Source organism: Trichosurus vulpecula, chromosome 4 (genome assembly GCF_011100635.1).
Source record: "Trichosurus vulpecula isolate mTriVul1 chromosome 4, mTriVul1.pri, whole genome shotgun sequence".
Lineage (NCBI taxonomy): Eukaryota > Metazoa > Chordata > Mammalia > Diprotodontia > Phalangeridae > Trichosurus > Trichosurus vulpecula.
In genome coordinates, this window is record NC_050576.1 from 158,305,470 (window position 1) to 158,329,159 (window position 23,690).

General features: G+C 38.1%; 1 protein-coding gene across 1 annotated transcript; it reads right to left on the reverse strand.

Moving 5' to 3' along the window:
* Positions 1 to 6,686: 6,686 nt before the first annotated feature.
* Positions 6,687 to 7,625, reverse strand: LOC118845682 (olfactory receptor 10Z1). Its single transcript, XM_036753684.1, has one exon. It carries the CDS (start codon positions 7,623 to 7,625, stop codon positions 6,687 to 6,689), a length of 939 nt encoding a protein of 312 aa, XP_036609579.1.
* Positions 7,626 to 23,690: the final 16,065 nt, after the last annotated feature.

Sequence of the window (23,690 nt, forward strand, 5' to 3'; positions counted from 1 at the left end):
TGAGAAGATCCTAATGTGGCTAGGGAAGGACGAGGATGGTCAAAGAATATATTGTATTCCCTGGCAAGAACTTGGATATTTCTAAGAACTCCAGGTTCAGGTGTAGCTTAAGCCATTGTGGGAAATAAAAGAGGGGGAGGGGAGGATGTGTGGATTGGTAAAGCTAAGATCTCCCTTTGTAGCGGGATGACCTGAATTAAAGTTGTGCTGAGCAATACTGGGGTTTTGTGCTTTCTAGAATTAATGGATTCATGACTAAGTACAGAAATAGTTTTGTATTCTCCCTAAAAAAAGAAGTTGGTATGGATAATCACCAAATAATGTCCATTTAATACTGGAATACATTTTTGTTTTTACCTTTGGCATATCATTATAAAAGCGTGTGACCCACAGGAACCTGAAGAGGACTGATAAAATTAAAGAATCACATCTCTAAAACCATCTTCCTCTGGAAGGTAGAAACATCTCCAATGACACCACATGATTGAGGACACTACTCAATAGTGTGCAAGAAGGTTCCTTGAACTATTGATATCTCACTGAGGATGACTGGTTGAGTCAAGGTAATTAGAGACTGGAATCATATCCTTGGGCTTGGGTCTATGAAACAGAGCAAGCCAATCTGCCACAGATGAGAGATCCTGAGAAAACTAAGCACAAGCAAAAATCAGACTAGACTAGGGTCCAGAAGGTAAGACTGCCTCACCAAATTGCCTACCCTCATCTGACCCAGGATGTATGTGAGCAACTATAAAACCTATAAAAAATGGGTACTCCTGGCCTCCTCCTCTAAGAGAGAAGAGGAGAAGTACTACTTCAATCCTTGGATCTAGCCTTCTCAGCAAGGAGAAGGCTCTATCTTGAACAGCACTCGGTTACTTGATCCAGTGTTCTGGGAAGAATTAGATTTCCACTAAATGCCTAAACCAAGGCTTTAGGAGAGAAGAATAACAAGAATGGCCTAGATATGAAGGAGCAAACTTGGGACCTTGGCCTCCATTGACAACCTCCAATGGGAAGGGAGTTGAATCTCTAGCAACCCCAATGCAAAATCCCCTTTTATGGAAACCCTAAATCTTAGGGTACCACTAAGTCTGGTAAACTATACCAGTCTCTCATGGAAGGTGATACTCAGCAGAAGTAGAAGAAGAGTTGGCTTGACTACTTACTGCCTATTGATAGTTTTGTGTGTGTGTGTGTGTGTGTGTGTGTGTTGCCTTCCTTCTTTGGGGCTGAGAGATTCCCAGTATAATACAATAATAGAGTAAATATTAATTAAATACTTACTATGTGCTGTACTAAGTGTTGGGGATACAAATAAGAAAAAAGAAAGTTCCCTGCTCTCAAGAAACTTACAACATAACGGGGATAAGATAACACAAAAGGAAGGTGAAAAGAGGGGGAGGAAGTCAGGAAGCAAGCTGCTTTGATAGGGAGACTTTTTTTGCCTTTGGACAAAAGCCATCTTTATAGGCCTGAATCCAAGGGATCAAAACAAAACTACAAAAGTCATCACTCAGTCATCCTCAGTAACATTTCAATGGCTTAGCAGTCCAAGAGTAGTCCCAACACCCCATCAAAGAGATGTCCTTTATGTCACCCTCAGCATCTGAAGTAGAATAAAAAACACTGGACATGGTGTCAGAAAACAGATAATCCTGGCTGTATGATTTACTACCTGAATGAATTTGGGTGTTTCCTCATCTGAAAATGAGGGAGGTAGATGACTTGTTGCTCCTTAAGGTCCCTTACAACCCTCAGTCTATGATTCCAGGATGTTGATGTAAAGTAAAGTCCTTACCTTCCAAAGGGAGATGTCTTCATAGACAAAGCGTACCATTTCAATGCACAAGTCCTGGTCACATCCTGCACATCACTCTACTGCATTACTGAAGTACCTCATAAATTACAAAGTTCTTTCACGCATGGTCTCATTTGATCACCCCAACAATCATGTGGGTTAGGCAGACAGGTATTATCTCCTCCATTTTCCAGAGATAATGAAAAGATATTTAAAAAAAAGCAAAGTGATTTAATGAAGCTCACACAGCTAGTAAACTGTGGAGCCAGGACTCAAACTTGGGCCTTCTACTTCCAAGTCTACAATACACATTGCAAACAACATAATGGACCTAAAAATGGACCTAAAGATTGAAATCCCAATATTGAAGCTTTCCCTCTGGCTTTCTGCTAAATGTTTCCATGATCTCTGTTTCACAATGAGATTGGATGGTATTGACTTTCAGAATAATACAAAACCCTAGCCTAAGAGTCCATCTCTCTGTCTTTCTGTTTGTCTCTGTCTCTGTTTTCCTTTCTGTCTCTCTCTCTCTTCTGTTTTTGTCCCTCTGCCTTTTGCTCTCCCTCTCTGATTTTTTCTCCCTTCCCTTCTTTCTCTCCTACATATGGGTACCCACAAATGGACACAGGAGCAGAGGATAATAGATTTAGTACTGGAAAAGACCTTAGACATAATCAAGTCTAATATCCTTATTTTACTGGTGAGGAAACTGAAGTATGGAGCAATTTAACAAATTGGATGGGGTCACACAGTAAGTTTCAAAGATAGGATCTGAACCTAGGTCTTCCTGACTCCAATCTTCCTGATTCCAGTGCAATCTCCACTATACCACTTTGTTGGGTCATTTCTGACTCTTTGGGACCCTGTGAGGTTTTCTTGACAAAGATATTAGAGTGATTTGCCATTTCCTCCTCTAGTGATATACAAGCAGAAGTTAAGTGACTTGCACAGGATCACACAGCTGGAAAGTATCTGAGGTCAGATTTGAACTCTGGTCTTTCTGACTCCAGACCCAATGAGGGAATAAAAGACCTTCTAGATCTTCTAGACTAAGCCCCACATCTCATTGGCGAGGAAACAGACTTAGAGAAGTAGAGTGCAGTTTAAAATTTTATTTAAATGAGAGGATTCTGGGAAGAATATAAAGTAGATCAGAAAATTCCAAGCTCTCAAGATTTCTCCCTCAAAAGAGATGAAATAGTGTCTCAGAGCTAACATAGAGTGATAAAAATAAGAGTAGGGGAAAACAGGGGTGCTCCTGGGATAATTGAAGAAGATGTGAAGAAAATCCCAAGATGAAGTTTGGTCCTTGTGAGGAATAAACACCTCCAGGCTAGGGCCCAGGTCCCCTTAAACAACAAGTGGCAAGCCCTGGCATTAGCTGGATTGGGAGTATGCTTCAGCCCAGCCGCAGGAACTTTTACCCCCAAGACAGTGAGGAGAGTAAGGTGTCTGAGTGGGAGAAGAGTGTTCTGCTGACAAGGAACACCAGATCCAGCTGGTCTGCAGAGGCTAGCCAGGGTGAGAAGGAACCAGCATACACCTGGTGAGTACAGAAGCAGTAGAGCAGGGATCCCACTGTCTGTGGGCCCTTACAGGAGGCTGAAGGTTTTGGTTCCAGTACCAGGGGAGAACTGAAGGAGCATCTGAGGTTAGAGGCACTATTCCCTGTACCCTAGGACTGGAGGTGATTATAAAAACTAAATTATTATGAAAAAAAATCACAGACAAAGGAGAAAGAATCCAACCATAGAGAGCTACTATGGGAATAGAGAAGACTGGGGTTCATCTTCAGAGGAGGATAGTGAAGCAAAGAAACCCTCTTCTATCCCAAAGAGTAATGTCAAGTGGTCACCTACCCAAAAAGAATTCATAGAAGAACTTAAAAAATTTAAAAGTCAAATGAGAGAGCTTGAGGAAAAACTTAAAAAAATAAGAACAATACAAGAAAAACAAGAAAATTATGAAAAGAAAGTCAGCCAGTTAGAAAAAGGAAATTCAGGGAAAGAAGAAAATGACTCCTTGGAAATCAGAATGGAGGAAGGGGAAGCCAGCAAAGTTGTAAGAGATCAAGAAATAATAAAACAAAATATAAAGAATGAAAAAATAGAAGAGAATGTGAAGCATCTCATAAGAAAAACAACTGATCTGGAGAACAGATCAAGAAGAGGAAATATGAGAATGATTGGACTACCTGAAAGCTATGAGAAAAGAAATCTTGATACAATAATGCAAGAAATAATTAAAGAAACTTGTCCTGAAGCATTAGAATAAGATGGGAAAGTAGAAATAGATAAAAACCTACCAATCCCCACTTGAAATAGATCCTATGAGGAAAACCCATAGGAATATCATAGTCAAATTCCAAAACCCTGAGCTCAAGGATATTACAGGCAACAAGAAAAAAAGGAATTATGGCAGTGCCAAAATTAGATTCACACAAGACCTAGCAGTGGTGGCACTGAAAGACCACAGGTCTTGTAACACTATATATCAAAGTGCAAAAGATCTGGAGTTCTCATCAAAAATATACCAAGCAAAGCAAAGCATAACCTGAATAAAAAAAGAGAGAGAAGTGGGCATTTAATGGATTGTCAAACTTTCAGGATATTATCTTTTTTAAAAAATCTAGAAGATTTGACATACAAGAGCCAAGAGAAATATAAGGTACATACCAAAGACTAATTACAAGGGACTCAATAAGGACAGACTGTTTACCTTTTATGTATGTAAAATCTAAAGCAAATGTCTAAGATTGTTATTGGTAATTAGTAATTGGTAATAAAGATTGAGGTTGATGCGAATAAAACTTTTTAAAAATAGCTAAAAAGAGTAATTATCTTATACAAATGAGGTAGGAGAGGAAGAACCAACACAGAGGACTTAGATGGGGAGGAAGGCTGGTAGTTTTGGAATGTTACTTTCATAGGGAATGGGTTCAAGAGGGAACAATACATATATATCTAGAAGAGTATAACATTCTTCTAAATTCAAAAAGTAATAAAATGCTAAGGAGATAGGGAGTGGGGAGAGGATAATGGAGGGATCTCTAGAGTGGAAGGGAAAGGAAGAGATTAAAGGGGGATATAGAAAGGTGTTTAGATTCATGGGAATGGGAGGATAAGGGAGGGATCGTTGGGAAGACAAGGGAGAGAATTTTAGAGGGGAGGGTAAGAAAATAGGTGAAAGGTGGATATAGAAGGGTATTTAGATCCATGGGAATAGGAGGATGAAGGAGGGTTCCTTGGAGGGGGGATAGGTCAAGTAGGAGGGCAAGGTAGCAGGTAGAAGTAAAGTAGAGGAATCAGGAAAGATAGGAAATAAGAGACACAAACATAAAAACAAAGATAAGGAGTAGAATTTGTTAGGGAAAGTATGTCTATATGTATGATATGTGTATATATGCACATGTATATAGCTATATCCATATATAAATATATCCACCATTAATTATAGCCTTCTGAGGTGCGGGAAAGAAGGAGGAAAAAAAGGACAAAGTAATGTATTCAAGATTTAAAAAATAGAAAAAATTAAAATTTTATTTAATCCTTCAGTAAGCATCTTGAAGCCCAAATTGAGAAGGTAGCTATTGGGAACTAAGCACTTTGAGGGTAAGGATCCACTCTTCCAAGAATCAACTCAGTGACAATGAGTGTGTACCCATCATAGGAATGGGGTTGGAAGTGGAGGAATACTAGAAAGGAGATGAGTGGAATTGGATAGAGATTATTATCTCCTACACCCCTCAACATGATACATGAAACAGGAGTAGAATCCACAGAGAATCAAATTATCAGAGTAGAGCTAGAAAGCACCTTAGAGATTATTTTATCTTTTCCCTCATTTAATGTATAAGGAAATGGAAGGAGGCCGAGGGAGGTAATATGTGGCTGAAACTGAAAATTAAAATGAATAATAACCAATGTGTATTTCATGCTTTATGATTTTCAAAAAATATATATGTATATATATATATATATATATATACATATATATATATAAAATTTAATCCTCATAACAACTCTGCCTTGGATGCTACAGGCATTATCATCTCCATTCTACATATGAGGAAACAGAGTTCAAAGATTAAGTAATTTGCCCCTGGTCATCCAGTTGGTTAGTGTCAGAGCCAGAATTTGATTATAGGTGATGAAGCTTGCTATATAAGCACCTTGCCTTTTACATTCCAGGTCATAGGATCATACATTTAGTGAAGGGACCTTCTTAGAAGTCATTTATTCTGACCTTTCATTTTATAGAGGAGGACACTACAGCCCAGATATTTAAGCAATTTGCCCAAGGTCACAAAGGTGGTAGACAGCAGTGCCCAGACTCAGATCCAGGTGTTCTGACTCCAGATCTAATGTTCTTTCTTCTCCATCACACTGTCTGCAAACAGACTCCAAGAGTTTAGAAGGGCAATCAGGGGAGGAATCTATTCTCCTTTGGAGCGAGTGGGGAGCAAAACAGTAATTGCCTGAGTCCCAGACAATTCAATGTCTTATATCTTGAAGGTGTGTCCAGACTTCTAAGAAAATTATCCCTCAGGCCTTTCATAATAATAGCTTACAATTCTCTGTCACTTTAATGTTTACAAAGGTTTTTCTTACATCAGCCTCGGTGCAAGTATTTTTTATCACCACTTCACAGATGAGGAAAATGAGGAACCATGAAGTTAGATTCCCATGGCCACATAGAAACTAAGTCTCATCGCTGGGATTCAAATTCAGTAATTCCATCCAACAAACATTTTAAAATACTTAGAATGTACAAAACTTTGGAGGTACAAACAAGAAGAAGAAACAGTGCCTGCCTTAAAGAAGCTTACATTCCATTCCATCTTCAGCCTTCTGTCTCCTATATTAGGCTGCCTTTCTTGCCCTCATCATTTCCCCAGAAGTTTCCCCTGGAGGGCATTCTTAAAAGCAGCCTGTACAGCACGGTTCCTCAGGCTATAGACAATGGGGTTGAGGAGGGGGGTCACTACAGTATAGGTGACTGCAATGAGTTGATCACGCTCCAGAGAATAGCTAGCCTTGGGCCGAAGGTACATGAAAGAAGCACAGCCATAATGCACAATGACCACAGTGAGGTGGGAAGCACAGGTGGAGAAGGCTTTTTGTTTCCCCTCTGCTGAGGGTATTTTCAGGATGGTCACCAAGATGTTGGCGTAGGAGATAGTTATGAGTGAAAAAGAGACCAGGAGGACCAGAAGGCTGAGGATAAGGATCCCCAGCTCACTCATGCCAGTGTTGCCACAGGCCAGACTCAGCACTGGAGGGGTGTCACAGAAGAAGTGGTGTATTTCATGGGAGCCACAGAATGGGAGTCGGAAGATAACTAGTGTCATCCCCATCCCCATGAGATACCCACTAAGGAAAGAAGTGCCAATAAGTTGGGTGCAGAGAGTGGGGTGCATACGGCTGGCATAGTGGAGTGGGGCACAGATGGCCACATACCTGTCAAAGCCCATCACTGCCAGGAGGAAGCAATTAGTGCAGGCCCATGAGGCAGAGAAGTTCATCTGGACAGCACAACCCATGTAGGAGATGGCCTGGCTCCCGATGGCCAGATTTAAAAGCAGCTTGGGGATGATCCCCAGAGTGTAGCAGGTTTCAGAGAAGGAGAGGACAGAGAGGAAAAGGTACATGGGAGTGTGAAGGTGACTGTCCAGCCGGATGATGACAATGATGAAGATGTTGCTGGTCAGGGTGATGAGGTAGAGGAAGAGGAAGATGGCAAAGAGCAGGAACTGCAGATATCCAAAGCTGGAGAAGCCCAAGAAGACAAAGTCCCTCCAAATGCTTTCATTCCACAGCCCCATCCTGAGTATGAGGAAGAAGGTCAGACTTTCCTCAGAGTGTGTCTGATTCTGTACTCTGTAAGGGATACCTACCTTGCCAATGAAGCTAGGGCTCACTGTGAGAGGAAGTTGGGGAGTCTTTTTTCCCACAGCCTGTGGAGTCCTAGGGATGAAAACTTCTCTCTAAAACATTAGCCAAAACTTAGGGTGTTATTTTTTATGTAAAACAAATAGGCATATAGCTATACTCAAACTTATTTACATAAATGCACACATGCACATGCACACACACTCACATACACACACAAATGGACTTATGGCATAGACCAAAAATCATAGTTTGTTAGGAACAAAAATTTACTTAAAATCAACTAACCCAAACGCCTTCATTTGCAGATGAGAAAACTGAGATCCAAAGAGTGACTTTCCCAAGGTCACATAGGGATTTTGAGACAGAAACAGTATTCCTCATTCCAATTTAATAATAATAATAATACCCTTTGCACCCTTTTGCTTCTCTGGACACTCACAGACTCAGAACAAGAGACTATTCATCACTACAGTCAAAATACATTACAGTGACATAGAATTGGTTACTTTCGGCTTCTCTTTCTCTTATTCTCTTTGGGAGGAATGAGGGAGTAAGGGGAAAGGGAGATGCTGAGATCATTATCCCCTGTCTTCCTGTTACAGAGAGAATACCCGAAGGGTCTCAGAGGACTCCAGGGCCCAAGTTGGCTGAGAGCCCAGACCTGCTGACTCCCCATTTCAGTACCCCAATAATCAGAATCTGCTGTCTTTAGAATAAGTATTTTTCATGCTGTGTCAAAAACCAGTAAGACACAATGGGAAGAGCCCTGAATCTGGAGACAGAAAACCTGGATTAGAATCCTCATTGTTTTACTATTTGTGTAACCTTGGACACCAGTCTGGGCCTGTTTTTTTAAATAAAATGATGTGGTTGTGCCAGATCATCTCTGAGGTCTCTCTCAAGTCAAGATCCTATGACCCTGGTGTTCCATATGATAGGACTGGCCCATGAGAACACTGTTATGCTTTTGATAGTACCCTCCAAAAATGCCAAATATAAAATGATATATGAATGAACAAAAACTGATTATGTGTAGCAGCATTTTTTTACTACAAATATAGATTTAATGGCTTCTGTTTTGCTCCTGAATTTCCTTAACTCCCTTTACTCCAAGAAATATGCCATGCACCCAGTTTCCCCAGACCAGAATTTCTCAGTTCTATCTACTTCAAGGCCCAAAGTATTCCAATGTCAAATTAGTTTGGGAAACACTGCTCTAAAGAGTTTTGCATTAGGGCTAGACTGGGGGAGGCTTCTCCGCTTACCTGCAGGGGCCTGACCTCCCTCTTTCCGCTCATTCCAATACCTTCTTGGCTATGACCACTACTACTCCTATGTGTAAACCATGGGCCTGTGACATCATCCCACAGATTCTTGCTCTTGGGGGACTAAGTCACATTTCCATGTTAATAAAGTCTCCTCATGAATCTCCAGACCCACTTGTAGCTTATATCACTTACCAGCCAAACAAATTTGTTCTCTGAGGACTCCCTAGCTCCCCTAATGGGGATTTAGAAGCTTGCTGATCATCAGGGAATATCCTGTAGGGGAAAGGGTAATACAGAAACGGTGAACAAAGAAATAGGAATTAACTAGTTCTGGCTCCAACATGCTCAGTAAGAGGTCATGTAGTCTTTGCTTAAAGACCCCCTTGAGGGAAAAATCTACAAACTCTTGAATCAGTCCATTCTTTTTTTTAAAATAGCTCTGGTTAGAAATATCTTTGCTTCCGTAAAACCAAAACGGTAAACTTCCACACACTGCTTACTTGGTCTGATAGACCAAGGTTTCAGGGAGAACAAGGCTAATTCCTCTTTCATGTAACAGCCCTTCAATATTTGAATGTAACTATCATTCTCCCTCTAAGTTATCTCTTCTTGCTTCAATTGATGTACATATATCATAGACTCAACGTCCTTCACTCAAGCCTCTTCTTTTTTTCCTGCCTTCTCTAAGTTGCCTGGCCTTTCTTCTTTGTCAATTGACCTGGTTGCCTTCCCTCATTTGGTCAGTTTCTCAAACTCTACTGTCATAAAACAGGAAGTTTTATAAGATCAATTAGAGATATGTGTTGTCTCTCAATGCCATAATTTCTGGACCTCCACAGATGCTCTTTTTCTTAACCCAAGAATATGTTTCTGTTACTTTCCACTACTAAAGTGCACTTATCTCTGACAAGGAGAGATTGTTCATGTATATTGGTTCTTTAGTTATAATTATGGCTTATCTTATATCATCAGCATTTCTTTTTAATATACATGTATATACAATGATAGCCAACATTTATATAGTGCTTACTATATGCCAGGCGCTGTGCTAAGAGCTTATATCATTTGATCCTTACAACAACACTGGGAGGTAGATACTATTATGATCCTCATTTTATAGATAAGGAAACTAAGAGGCAGGGTCATGCAGTAAGTGTCTGAGACTGAATTTGAGCTCAAATCTTCCTGATTCCAAGCCCAGTACTCTATCCACTGTACCACCTACATAAAGAGAGAATATCTAATATAATAATGTAATGATTATAGTAGATTATACATCATGTCGTCCATATAACAATTATACATGCCATACTATTATATTGCATATGTCATATATAATAAAATAGTATGTGTATGTGTGTATATACATTCATACATACACACACACACACATACACACACGTATATAACTGTGTGGGCTATTTCACAGTTGCCCAGGCGACAATAGAGACCGTAAAAATCATAGGATCATAGATTTAAAACAGGAACAAACCTTCCAGACTGTTCAGTCCAAGTCCTTTTTACAGATTAGGAAACTGAAACAAAATGATTATACATTCTAAAACTACAATGAACCTTAAAGACCACCCAGTCTCATGCCTTTATTTTTAATTAATATTTTATTTTTAAAATTACATATAAAATAATTTTTAGCATTCTCTTTTTATAATAAATTATTTCTCTCCCCTCTCATTGAGAAGGTGCAATTTGATATAGGTATGCATGTGCAGTCATGTAAAACATATTTCCCTATTAGTCACAGAAAAAAATACAAAATAAAGAAGTAAAAAAAAAGTATGCCTTGATGTGCATTCATAACCCATCAGTTCTTTCTCTGTAGTGTATAACATTTCTCATCATAAGTTCTTTGGAATTGTCTTAGATCTGTGCATTGCTGAGGATAGCAAAGTCATTCACAGCTGATCATCATTGTACAACATTGCTGTTACCATGTACAAAGTTCTCCTGGTTCTGCTCACTTCCCTTTGCATCATTTCAGTTAAGTCTTTCCAAGTTTTTTCTGACAGCATTCTGCTCATCATTTATAATAGCACAATAGTTTTCCATCTCAATCATATGCCAGAATTTGTTTAGTCATTTCCCAATTAATGGGCATCCACTCCTTAACAATTCTTTGCCACCAAAAAAAACCCAAAAAGGATTATTATAAATATTTTTGTATATCCATGTACTTTTACTTTTTTAAAAAAAATCTCTTTGGGATACAGACTTAGTAGTGGTATTGTTTAATCAAAGGGTATTATGCATAGTTTTACAAATCTTCAGGCATAGTTCTAAATTGCTCACCAGAATGGTTGGATCAGTTCACAACTTCAGTAACAAAACATTAGTGTCCCAATTTTCCCATATCTCCTCCAATATTTATCATATTCCTTTTCTGTCATGTTAGTCAATCTGATAGGTGTGAGGTGGTACCTCAAAATTGTTTTAATTTGCATTTCTTAGGAATGAAGGCAAGATGTTGTAGAGAAGGTAGGGACTTTGCTAAGCTCTCCCCAAAAGCACTCCAAAAATGTTTAAATGATGTCCTAAAACAAATTCTGGAGTGGTAGCACCCACAAAAGGGTGGGATGAAACAATTTCCTAGCCTAAGACAACTTGAAAGTTCTTCAGGAAAGTTGTGTTACACCAAGGTGAGAGAGGAGTGCAGTCTAGTGCAGGCCCTGCCAGCACTGACCAGGCCCCAGCAAATGAGGAGTAGGCCTCTGGAGTCACTGAATCAGCAGTAGCAGTGGCTGCTTCCAGAGCTCTCAGCCCATAGAGAGTAAGGGGGTTTAACCATTGGTCAGAAGGAGATTACAAGAGTTACTTTGCCAGCACTGGGGTCAGGATTCTGTTTCTTTGCCCATACTCAGATCTGGGTTGCAACCCTGGTGGCAGTTCCAAGGGCACCAGCACATCAGAGCTTGCAGGTGCAATGGAACCAGGATCCTCATCACAGTTCCAGGGCAGAAAAGAGTGCTAGTGATAGCTCACAGACCAAAGCCCTTGATAGGAGAGCAGTAAAAAGCATCTCTCCTTAGATCATACTAACTTGAAAGAACTGAAAACTTACAGGCTCCTAGAAGTATCTCTGAAAACAACTACATAAAGCCCCTGAAGTTTGGGACAGTGAGCCCTGCACCCCAGAAGCAGAGCCCCACTTTGGCAAAGACATAAATGTCCAGAAATAGAGTGGAAAAATGAGCAAACAACAGAAAAAATTCTGACTCTAGAAAGTTACTATGGTGACAAGGATCATCAAAATGCACACTCAGAAGAATACAGTAAAGTCAGAACTCCTACACCCAAAGCCACAAAGAAAAATTGAAATTGATCTTAGGCAATGGAAGAGCTCAAAAAGTATTTTAAAAATCAAGTAAGAGAGCTAGAGGTAAAGTTGGGAAGAGAAATGAGAGTGATGGAAGAAAATCATGAAAAAAACATCAATTGCTTGGTAAAGGAGACACAAAAAAAATACTAAAAAAAACAACACCTGAAAAACAGACTAGACTAAATGGTAGAAGAGGTAGAAAATGTCTTAAAAAGCAGAATTGGCCAAATGGAGAAAAAGGGCACAAATATTTACTGAAGAGAAAAACTCCTCAAAAATAGAATCGACCAAATGCAAAAGGAAGTACAAAAGCTCACTGAAGAAAATAGTTCCTTAAAAATCAGAATAGAGGTGGGGTGGAGCCAAGATGGTGGCTGGAATGCAGGGATTTGCTTAAGCTCTCCCCCAGGCCCCTCCAAACACCTATAAAAAATTGCTCTGAACAAATTATAGAGCTGCAGAACCCACAAAATAGCAGAGAGAAGCAGGGCTTCAGCCCAGGACACCCTGGATGGTCCCTGGGAGGGGTTTATCACATGGATCTAGGAGTAGAGTGGAGCAGAGGCCAGCATGGGCCATTTCAGGACCAATCACACCAGGAGCCAGAAGGAACAGGCAGTAGGGCCCTGAATCATTGAGCTGTAGCAGTGATCAGACTTCTCAACCCACAAATGCCAAAGACAACAGAGAAGTTTAGTGGGAAAAGGTGCTGGTAAAGAGTGAAATGAGTTTGTGGTAGGCCACCACCCCAGGGGCATGGAAGTGGTGCAGCTCTGAGGCTGCTTCCAGAGCTACAGCTGCAGTTGATTCTGGTCCCAGGCCCAACTGGTGGGAGGAATGAAGCAGGCAGATTAGATTGGGAGTGCAAAGCCTGCTTTGCCCTGCCTGTATATGAGCCACAATCCTGGTTGGCGGTTCTTGGGGGAGAAGGAGCACTGGTGTGGTAGAGCTTGCTGTGCAGAAGTAGCTCTGAAAAGAGCAGTGCAGCCACTAAAGCTTGGGACAAAGTACTCTCTACTCTACAAGCAGTCATGCCCTCACGAAAAACTCAAGGGTCAAGTAGTTGGCTGGGAACATGAACAGGCAGCGAAAAAGGACTCAGATTCAGATTCAGGCTTTGAAAGCTTCTTGTGGTGACAAAGAAGACCAAAATGTACAGCCAGAACAAGTCAACAAAGTCAAAGAGCCTACATCAAAAGCCTCCAAGTAAAACATGAACTGGTCTCAGGCCACTGAAGACCTCAAAAAGCATTTAGAAAAGCAAGTAAGAGAAGTAGAGGAGAAATAGGGAAGAGAAATAAGAGTGATGTGAGAAAACCATGAAAAACAAGTCAATGCCTTGCTAAAGGAGACCCAAAAAAATACTGCAGAAAATAACACCTTAAAAAATAGACTAACTCAAATGGCAAAAGAGCTCCAAAAAGCCAATGAGGAGAAGAATGCCTTGAAAGGCAGAATTAGCCAAATGGAAAAGGAAGACAAAAAGATCACTGAAGAAGATACCACCATAAAAATTAGATTGGAGGGGGGTGGAGCCAAGATGGTGGCTGGACAGCAGGGACTTGCATGAGCTCCCCATAAGGTCCCTACAAACACCTATAAAAATATCTCTGAACAAATTCTAGAACTGCAGAACCCAAAAAGTAGGGGAAGCAGGGAAGCAGGGACTCCAGCCCAGGACAGCCTGGATGGTTGTGGGGTAAGGTATATAGCATGCAACCGGGAGCAGAGCAGAGCCCAGCATGAGCTGTGCCTGGACTAACTAGACCAGAAGCTGGGTAGAATAGGCCCTAGTACCCCAAATCAATGAGCAGTGCCAGATGCCAGACTTCTCAACCCACAAACCCCAAAGACAACAGAGGTCAGTGGGAAAAGCTTCTGGGACAGAGGGAAAGGAGTTTGCGGTTCGTCCACCACCCCAGGGGTAGTGGAAGTGGTGCAGCTCTGAGGCTGCTGACAAAGCTACAGCTGTAGTTGCTTCCAGCCCCAGGTAGACCTGGTGGGAGGAATTAAGTGGCCAATCTGAGCAGGAGTGCAGAGACAGCTTAGGTCTGAGTCCAGTCTGGGTTGGTGGTTGTTGAGGAAGGAGGAGTGCTGGTGTGGCAGAGGTGGCTGTATAGAAATAACTCTGAAAACAACAGCACAGCCCCTCCAGCTTGGGACAAAGTAGTCTGTATTCTACAAGCAGTCATACCCTGATGAAAAACTCAAGGGTCAAGTAAGTTGGTTGGGAACATGGCCAGGAAGCAAAAACAGACTCAGATTCAGACTCAGACTTTGGATTCTTTCTTTGGTGACAAAGAAGACCAAAACATACAGACAGAAGAAATCAACAAAGTTAAAGAGTCTACAACAAAAGCGTCCAAGAAAAATATGAACTGGTCTCAGGCCATGGAAGAGCTCAAAAAGGATTTGGAAAAGCAAGTTAGAGAAGTAGAGGAAAAATTGGGAAGAGAAATGAGAGTGATGTGAGAAAACCATAAAAAATAAGTCAAGGACTTGCTAAAGGAGACCCCAAAAAATACTGAGGAAAATAACACCTTAAAAATAGACTAACTCAAATGGCAGAAGCCAATGAGGAGAAGAAGGCCTTGAAAGGCAGAATTAGCCAAATGGAAAAGGAGATCCAAAAGACCACCAAAGAAAATACTACCTTAAAAATCAGATTGGAGCAAGTGGAAGCAAGTGACTTTATGAGAAATCAACATATTATAAAACAGAACCAAAGGAATGAAAAAATGGAAGACAATGGGAAATATCTCATTGGAAAAAACACTGACCTGGAAAATAGATCCAGGAGAGAGAATTTAAAAATTACTGAAGTACCTGAAAGCTATGATCAAAAACAGAGTTTAGATATCATCTTTCAAGAAATTATCAAGGAAGAATTCCCTGATATTCTAGAGCCAGAGGGTAAAATAGAAATGGAAAGAATATACCAATTGCCTCCTGAGAAAGATCCCCAAAAGAAAGCTCCTAGCAACATTGTTGCCAAATTCCAGGGCTCCAAGATCAAGGAGAAAATACTGCAACCAGCCAGAAAGAAACAATTTGAGTATTGTGGAAACACAATCAGGATAACACAAGATCTAGCAGCTTCGACATTAAGGGATCAAAGAGCTTGGGTTATGATATTCTGGAGGTCAATGGAGCTAGGATTAAAACGAAGAATCACTTACCCAGCAAAACAGAGTATCATACTTCAAGGCAAAATATGGATTTTCAGTAAAATAGAGGACTTTCAAGCTTTCTCAGTGAAAAGACCAGAGCTGAATAGAAAATTTGACTTTCAAACACAAGAATCAAGAGAAGCATGAAAAGGTAAACAAGAAAGAGAAATCATAAGGGACTTACTAAAGTTGAACTGTTTTGTTTACATTCCTACATGGAACGATAATGTGTGTAATTCATGAGACCTCAGTATTAGACAGAGGGCACCAAGTGAGTTGAATATAAAGGTATGATATCTAAAAACATAAAATCAAATTAAGGGATGTTAGAGGAATATATTAAGAGAGGGAGAAAGAGAGAGATACAATGGGGTAAATTATCTCACATAAAAGTGCCAAGAAAAAACAGTTCTGTTGGAAGGGAAGAGGGAGCAGGTGAGGGGGATTGAGTGAATCTTGCTCTCATCAGATTTGACTTGAGGAGGGAATAACATACACACTCAATTGTGTATCTCACCCCACAGGAAAGAAGGAGGAAGGGAAAAAAATGGGAGAACGATAGAAGGGAGGGCAGATAGGGGGTGAATGTAATCAAAAGCAAACACTTTTAAAAAGGGACAGGGTAAAGGAAAAAAATTGAATAAAGTGGACAGGATAAGGGGGAGCAAAATATAGTTATTCTTTCACAATATGAGTACTGTGGAATGGTTGTACATAATGATATGCATGTGATCTCTGTTGAATTGCTTGCCCTCTTAGGGAGGGTAGGTGGGGAGGGAAGAGGGGAGAGAATTTGGAACTCAAAGTTTTAAAAGCAGATGTTCAAAAAAAGTTGTTTTTGTGTGCAAGTGGGAAATAAGATGTACAGGCAATGGGCATAGAAATCTATCTTGCCCTACAAGAAAGTGAGGGAAAAGGTGATGGGGTGGAGTGGGGTGACAGAAGGGAGGACTGACTGGGGAACAGGGAAAACAGAGTATATGTCATATTGGAGTGGGGGGGTGAGGATAGAAATGGGGAGAAATTTGGAATTCAAACTCTTGTGGAAATCAATGCTGAAAACTAAAAATATTAAATAAATAATAAAATATTTTTAAAAATCAGAATAGAACAAGTGGAATCTAATGACTCCATGAGACATCAACAACCAATAAAACAAAACTAAAAAGAAGGAAAAAATAGAATGTATGAAATATCTCATTAGAAAAACCACTGACTTGAAAAATAGGTCCAGGAGAGATATTTTTAAATTTACTGGACTACCTGAAAACTATGATCACAAAAGAATGTAGACATCATCTTTTAAGAAATTATCAAGGAAATCTGCCCTGATATTCTAGAATCAGAGGGTAAAATAAACATTGAAACAATCCACTGATCACCTCCTGAAAGAGATACCAAAATGAACACTCCCTGGAATATTATAGCCAAATTCCAGAGCTCTCAGGTCAAGACAAAATATTTCAACAGTTGTTAAAAAAATTTCAAGTGTCATGGAGCCTTAGTCAGCATAATACAAGATTTAGCAACTTCTAACTTAAAGAACTGGAGGGTTTGAAACATGATATACTTGAAGGCAAAGGAGCTAGGATTACAACCAAGAATCACCTACCCAGCAAAACTCAGTACAATCCTTCAGAGGAAAAAAACAGACATTCAATGAAATTGAGGACCTTCAAGCATTCCTATTGTAAAGACCAGAGCTGAATAGAAAATCTGACTTTCAAATACAGTGTTCAAGAGTAGCTCAAAAAGCTAAGCAAGAAAAGGAAATCATAAGGTTCTTAATAAGATTAAACTGTTTACAATCCTCCATGAGAAAATGATACTTGTAACTCACAAGAACTTTCTCATTGTTAGGACAGTTAGAAGGAATATATATGTGTATATATATAGAGAGAGATATAGACATAGATACAGACATATAGATATATAAATATAGATATATAGATAGATATACAGAACTCATAGATATGAGTCTAATATGATGGGATGATATCTTTAAAAACAAAATTAAGTGCTGAAAAAGAGAAATGCACTGGGATAAAAGGAGAGGGAGAGGTAGAATGAGGTAAATTATCTGACATAAAGGAAGCACAAAAGAGCTTTTACAGTGGAGGGGAACATGGGGGAGGTGGTGGGAAAAGCCGGAACATTACTTTCATCAGAATTGGCTCAGATAGGAAATAACCTATATACTCAACTGGGTATAGAAATCTGTCTTACCCTACAAGAATGTAGAAGGGGAAGGGGATAAGAGAAGGGTGCTCTTAGAAGGGAGGACACGTTGGAGGAGCTGGTAGTCAGAAGCAAAACACTTTTAAGGAGGGGCAGGGTTAAAGGAGAGAGAGAAAATAGAATAAATGGTGGAATAGGATGGAGGGAAATACAGTTAGCAATCATAACTGAAAAAAAAGTTTTGAAGCAAGTTTCTCTGATAAAGTCTCATCTCTCAAATACGTAAAGAAATCTTAGTGGAATAAGAGCCATTGCCCAATTGATAAAATATGAACAGTCAGTTTTCAGACAAAGTTATCAAAGCTCTCTATAGCCATATAAGAAAATGCTCTAAATCACTATTGATTGGAGAAATTCAAGCTAAAACAATCTGAGGTACTACCTCATACCTATTAGACTGGCTAATAGGATGGACAAGGAAAATGACAAATGTTGGAGAGGATGGAGGGAAACTGAGACACTAATACAATGGTGGTGGTGGAGTTGTGAACTGATTTAACCATCATGTAGAGCAATTTGGAACTATGTCTAAAAGGCTGTAAGACAGGCATATTCTTTGAGCCAGTGATACTACGACTAGGTCTATATCAGAAAAGAAATTTGAAAAAATGAAAAAGACCTATATGTACAAAAATATTTGTAGCAGCTCTTTTCTTGTAACAAGAATTGGACATTGAGGGAATGCCCATCAATTAGGAACTTGCTGGACAAATCATAGTATGTGATTGTGATGGAATACTGTTGTGCTATAAGAAAAGATGAGCTAGATTCTCTCAGAAAAACCTGGAAAACTTACATGAATTGATGCAGAATGAAATAAATGAGTAGCACTAGGAGAAAATTGCACACAGTAACAACAGTATTGTAAAAAGATCACCAGCAAATGACTTAGTTGTTGTCAGCAATACAATGATCCAAGAAAATTTTGAAGGACTTATGATAAAAATTCAATCCATCTCCAGAGAAAGAACTAATGGAATCTGAATACAAATCAAAGAGTACTTTTTTTACTTTTATCTTTCTTGGGTTTTTTAAAAATTTTGGTCTATATTTTCTTTTACTACATGACTACTATGGAAACATATTTTGTTTCCAAATTGTATCAAATTTTTCTCATTCCCAATGAGGGGTTGCAGAGAGAAAGAGAGAATTTGGAATTCAATTTGAAAATTGTTTTTACATGTAATTGGGGAAAAATAAAATATTAATTAAAAAAATGAAAACCCAAAATGGAAAAAAGTGCACTTCTCTAATTAATAGAGATTTACAGCATTTTATATGACCAAAGATAGTTTTGATTTCTTTGTCTGAAAAGTGCCTTTTCATATCTTCTGATCATTTATCAATTGGGGAAAGACTTGTAATCTTATAAATTTAATTCACTTCTTTATTTATTTGAGAAATGAGGTCTTTATCACAGAAACTTGCTGTAAAAAATAATTTCCCCATTTTTCTGCTTTCCTTCTAATCTTGTCTGCATTGATTTTGTTTGTTCAAAATCTTTTTTAAACTTAATGTAATAGAAATTATTAATTTTACATCCTGTGATTGTCTTTATCTCTTGTTGGGTCAAAAATTCTTTTGTCCATATATCTGACAGGTAAACTACTCCATGCACCCTTATTTTGCTTATGATGCACTTCATGTCTAAACCATGCATTTTTGACCTTATCTTGGCATACAGCATTAGATATTGGTCTATACCTACATTTTGCCAAAATTTTCCAGTTTTCACAAAAATTTTTGTCACATATTGAGTTCTTGTCCAAAAAGCTTGGATTTGGGGTTTATCAAACACTAGATTACTATGGTCAGTACCTAATGTGTAGTATGGACCCACTATATTCCACTGATCCACCACTCTATCTCTTAGCTGGTGTCATATTATTTTGATGATTATTGCTTTGTAATACAGTTTGAGATCTGATGTAGCTAAGCTACCTTTCCTCACTTTTTTCATTAATTCTCTTGCTATTTCTTGATAGATTGATATCTCTTGATAATTCTTGACCATTTATTCTTCTAGATGAATTTTATTTTGATTTTTTGCTTGCTCCATAAGAGACTTTTTGGTAGTTTGATTGATACAACATTGAATAAGTAAATTAATTTAGATAGAATTGTCATTTTTATTATATTGGCTTATTCCACCAATGAGCAATTAGTATTTTTCCAGTTTTTCAGATTTAACTTTATTTGAATAAAAAGTGTTTTGCAATTGTGTTCATATAGTTCCTGGGTTTGTCCTGGCAGGTACTTTATATTATCTACAGCTATTTTAAATGAATTTTCTCTTTCTATCTCTTGCTACATAACTTGGTTGGTAATATATAGAAATGCTAATGATTTGTGTGGGTTTATTTTATATCCTACAAATTTTCTAAAGTTATTAATTATTTCAAATAAATTTTTTGTTAATTGTCTTGGATTATTTAAGTATATTATCATAACATCAGCAAGAAGTGATTTTTTTTCCTCATTGCCTATTCTAATTGCTTCAATTACTTTTTTTCTTCTCTTATTGCTAGATAGTATTTCTGGCACAATATTGAATAATAGTGGTGACACTGGACATCCTAATTTCACTCCTGATCTTATTGGGAAGGCTTTTAGCTTACTCCCATGACATATAATGCTTGCTGATGGTTTTTAGATAAATACTACTTATCATTTTAAAGAAAGCTCTAGTCCAATGCTTTCTTGGTTGTTTTCTTTTTTTTTTAATAAAAAGTGAGCATTGCATTTTGTCAAAAGCTTTTCTGCACACGTTGAAATAATTATATGATTTTTGTTGGTCTTGTCATTGGCATGGTCAATTATGCTAATAGTTTTCCTAATATTGAACTATCCCTGCATTCCTGGTATAAGTCCCATCTTGTCATAATGTATGATCGTTGTAATATATTGCTGTAATATCCTTGCTAGTATTTTATTTAAAATTTTTGCCTTTATATTGATTAGGGAAATTGGTCTATATTTTTTCTTTCTCTGTTTTTGATATTCCTGGCATAGGTACCAGCACCATATTTGTGTTATAAAAGTAATTTTGTAGTACTATTTCTTTGCCTATTTTTTCAAATAGTTTATATAGTACTAGAATTAATTGTACTTTAAATGTTTGGTAGAATTGCCTTTGGAATCTATCTGATCCTAGAGATTTTTTCTTAGGGAAACCGATAATGGCTTGTTCAATTTCCTTTTTTCTAAATTGAGATTATTTAAGAATTCTATTTCCTCTTTTGTTAATCTGGACAATTCATATATATACATAAAACATATATATGTATGTATACATACACATGTGTATATTTGCAAATATTCATTTCATTAGGCTGTCAAATTTATTGGCATATAATTCAGTGAAATAACTCTTAATAATTGCTTTGATTTGTTCATGATTTGTAGTGAATTCACCCTTTTAATTTTTGATAGTGGTATTTCAGTTTTCTTTTTGCTTCTTTTTTAATCAAATTAATCAATGGTCTATTTATTGTTTTTTTTTTTTGATAAAACCAGCTCAACGTTTTATTTATGGTTTTCTTACTTTCAATTTTAATAATCCCCATTTGACTTTCAGGTTTTCCAATTTGTTATTTAATTGGGGAGTTTTAATTTGTCATATTTTCTAGCTTTATTGTTGTTGTTGTTGCTAAATACTCAATTCATTAATCTACTTGTTCTCTGTTTTATTGATGTAAGCATTTAAAAATATAAATTTTCCTCCAAGTACTGCTTTGGCTGTGTCCCATACATTTTGTTATGTTGTCTCATTTCTGTCATTCTCTTTAATGAAATTATTGATTGTTACTATATTTCTATGATTTGTTCTTTGACCCACTCATTCTTTAGGATTAGATTATTTAGTTTCCAATTAATTTTTAATCTACTTTCCATGGCACTTTATTAAATGTATATTTTATTACATTATGATCTGAAAAGGATGCATTTAATATTTCTGTTTTTCTGCATTTGCTTTTGTGGATTTCAATAACCTAAGACATGGCCAATTTTTGCATAGGTGCCCTGTACCACTGAGGTGGGAAAACAAGTTTATTTTTTCTATTCCCATTCAATTTTTTTCAGAGATCTATCATATCTAACTTTTCTAAAATTCTATTTATCTCCTTAGCTTCTTTCTTCTTTATTTTTGGTTATACTTATTTAGTTCTGAAAGGGGAAAGTCAAACTCTCCCACTAATACAGTTTCTCTATTTCCTACTGTAGCTCATTTAACTTTTCCTTTAAGTATTCGGACTCAATACCATTTGTCACATATATAGTTAATATTGATATTACTTCATTGTCTATGGTACCTATTAGCAAGATGAAGCTTCTTGGATTATCTCTTTTTCTCTTTTAATTAGATCTAATTTTGTTTTTGCTTTATTAAGGTCATGATTGCTAACCTTGCTTGTTTTTTTATTTATTTATTTTTTTTTTTACTTCAGCTAAAGCTTAATAGAGTCTGCTCCAGCCCTTACCTTTACTCTCTGTGTGTCTCTGCTTCAAGTGTGTTTCTTGAAAGCAATATATATTGTAGGATTCTGGTTTTTAATATGCTCTGCTATCTGCTTGCTTTTTGTGGGATGAGTGCATCCTATTCACATTCATAGTTATGAATATTAACTATGTATTTCCCTCTATTCTATTCCCCCCCCCCATTTATCCTTCTCTCTATATTCTTATTTTTCTATGATGTTCTGCATGTAGTCCTCTCCTGAGTTTGTGTTTTGATCTTCTCTGTCACCATGGTAACTTTCTATAATGAGGTTCTTTTTTCTTGTTTGCTAATTTTCCAGCCTATTCCTCTACTTTTAACGCTAAGTTAAATTTGGATGTTTCTCCTGGGATGAAGGGGGCACTGTCCCAAGCTTCAGGTTTTTCATGCTGCTGTTTTTAGAACTAGTTCTGGAGAGCTGTAAGTTTTCAGCTCTTCCCAGGTGGTATGATCTAACAAGAGGTGTGGTCACTGCTCTCCTGGACTGTGCTCTGAACTACCACAAGCACTCTTTTCTGTCCTGGACCTGTGACCAGGATCCTCAGTCTTGCTAGTACTCTTCTTCACCCTGAGACTGCAACCCAGAACAACATAAGCGAAATGCAGCAGAGTCTTGCTCCCAGGGCCAGCAAAGTACCCCTTATAGAGGGAATAACATACACACTTATTTGGGTATGGAAATCTATCTTACCCAACAGGAAAGCAGGGGGGGAAGGGAATAAGAGAGGAGGGCATGATAGAATGGAGGGCAAATTGGGAGGAGGGGTAATCAGAAGCAAACACTTTTGAGGAGGGGCAGGGTCAAAGGAGAGAATAGAATAAATGGGGGGCGGGATAGTACGGAGGGAAATATAGTTAGTGTTTCACAACTTGATTGCTATGGAAGTGTTTTGCATGACTACTCATGTATAACCTACATCAAATTGTTTGCCTTCTCAGCGAGGGTGGGTGGGAAGGAAGAAAGGGATAGAATGTAGAACTCAGAGTTTTAAAGATGAATGTTAAATATTGTTTTTACATGCAACTAGGAAATAAGATATGCAGGCAATGGGGTATAGAAATCTATCTTGTCCTACAGGAAAATAGAAGTAAATGGGATAATAGAAGGGGCTGACAGAAGGGAGGGCAGATTGGGGGGAAGGGATAATCAGAATTGGAATTGGGGAGGGGAGAGATGGGGAGAAAATTTGGAACTCAAAATCTTGTGGATCTAAATGTTGAAAACTTGATTAAATTGACTAAATTAAAAAACTAAATGATGAAGGGGTCGTTTTCTCAAAAGGAAAAAAAAAAACATGGCAAGACCTATAAAAACTGAGGCAAAGTGAAATGAGAAGAATTAAGAGATCACTGTGCACAGTAACAGCAATGTTGTAATGATGATCAACTGTGAAAGACTTGTCTACTCAGATCAATATAGTGGTCCAACACAATTCCAAATGACTCATAATGAAAAAATGCTATCCATCTCTAGAGAGAGAACTGAT

Bases quoted from the DNA above. Each gene is read 5' to 3' on its own strand.
- LOC118845682 (XM_036753684.1), bottom strand. From the start codon at position 7,625: ATGGGGCTGTGGAATGAAAGCATTTGGAGGGACTTTGTCTTCTTGGGC.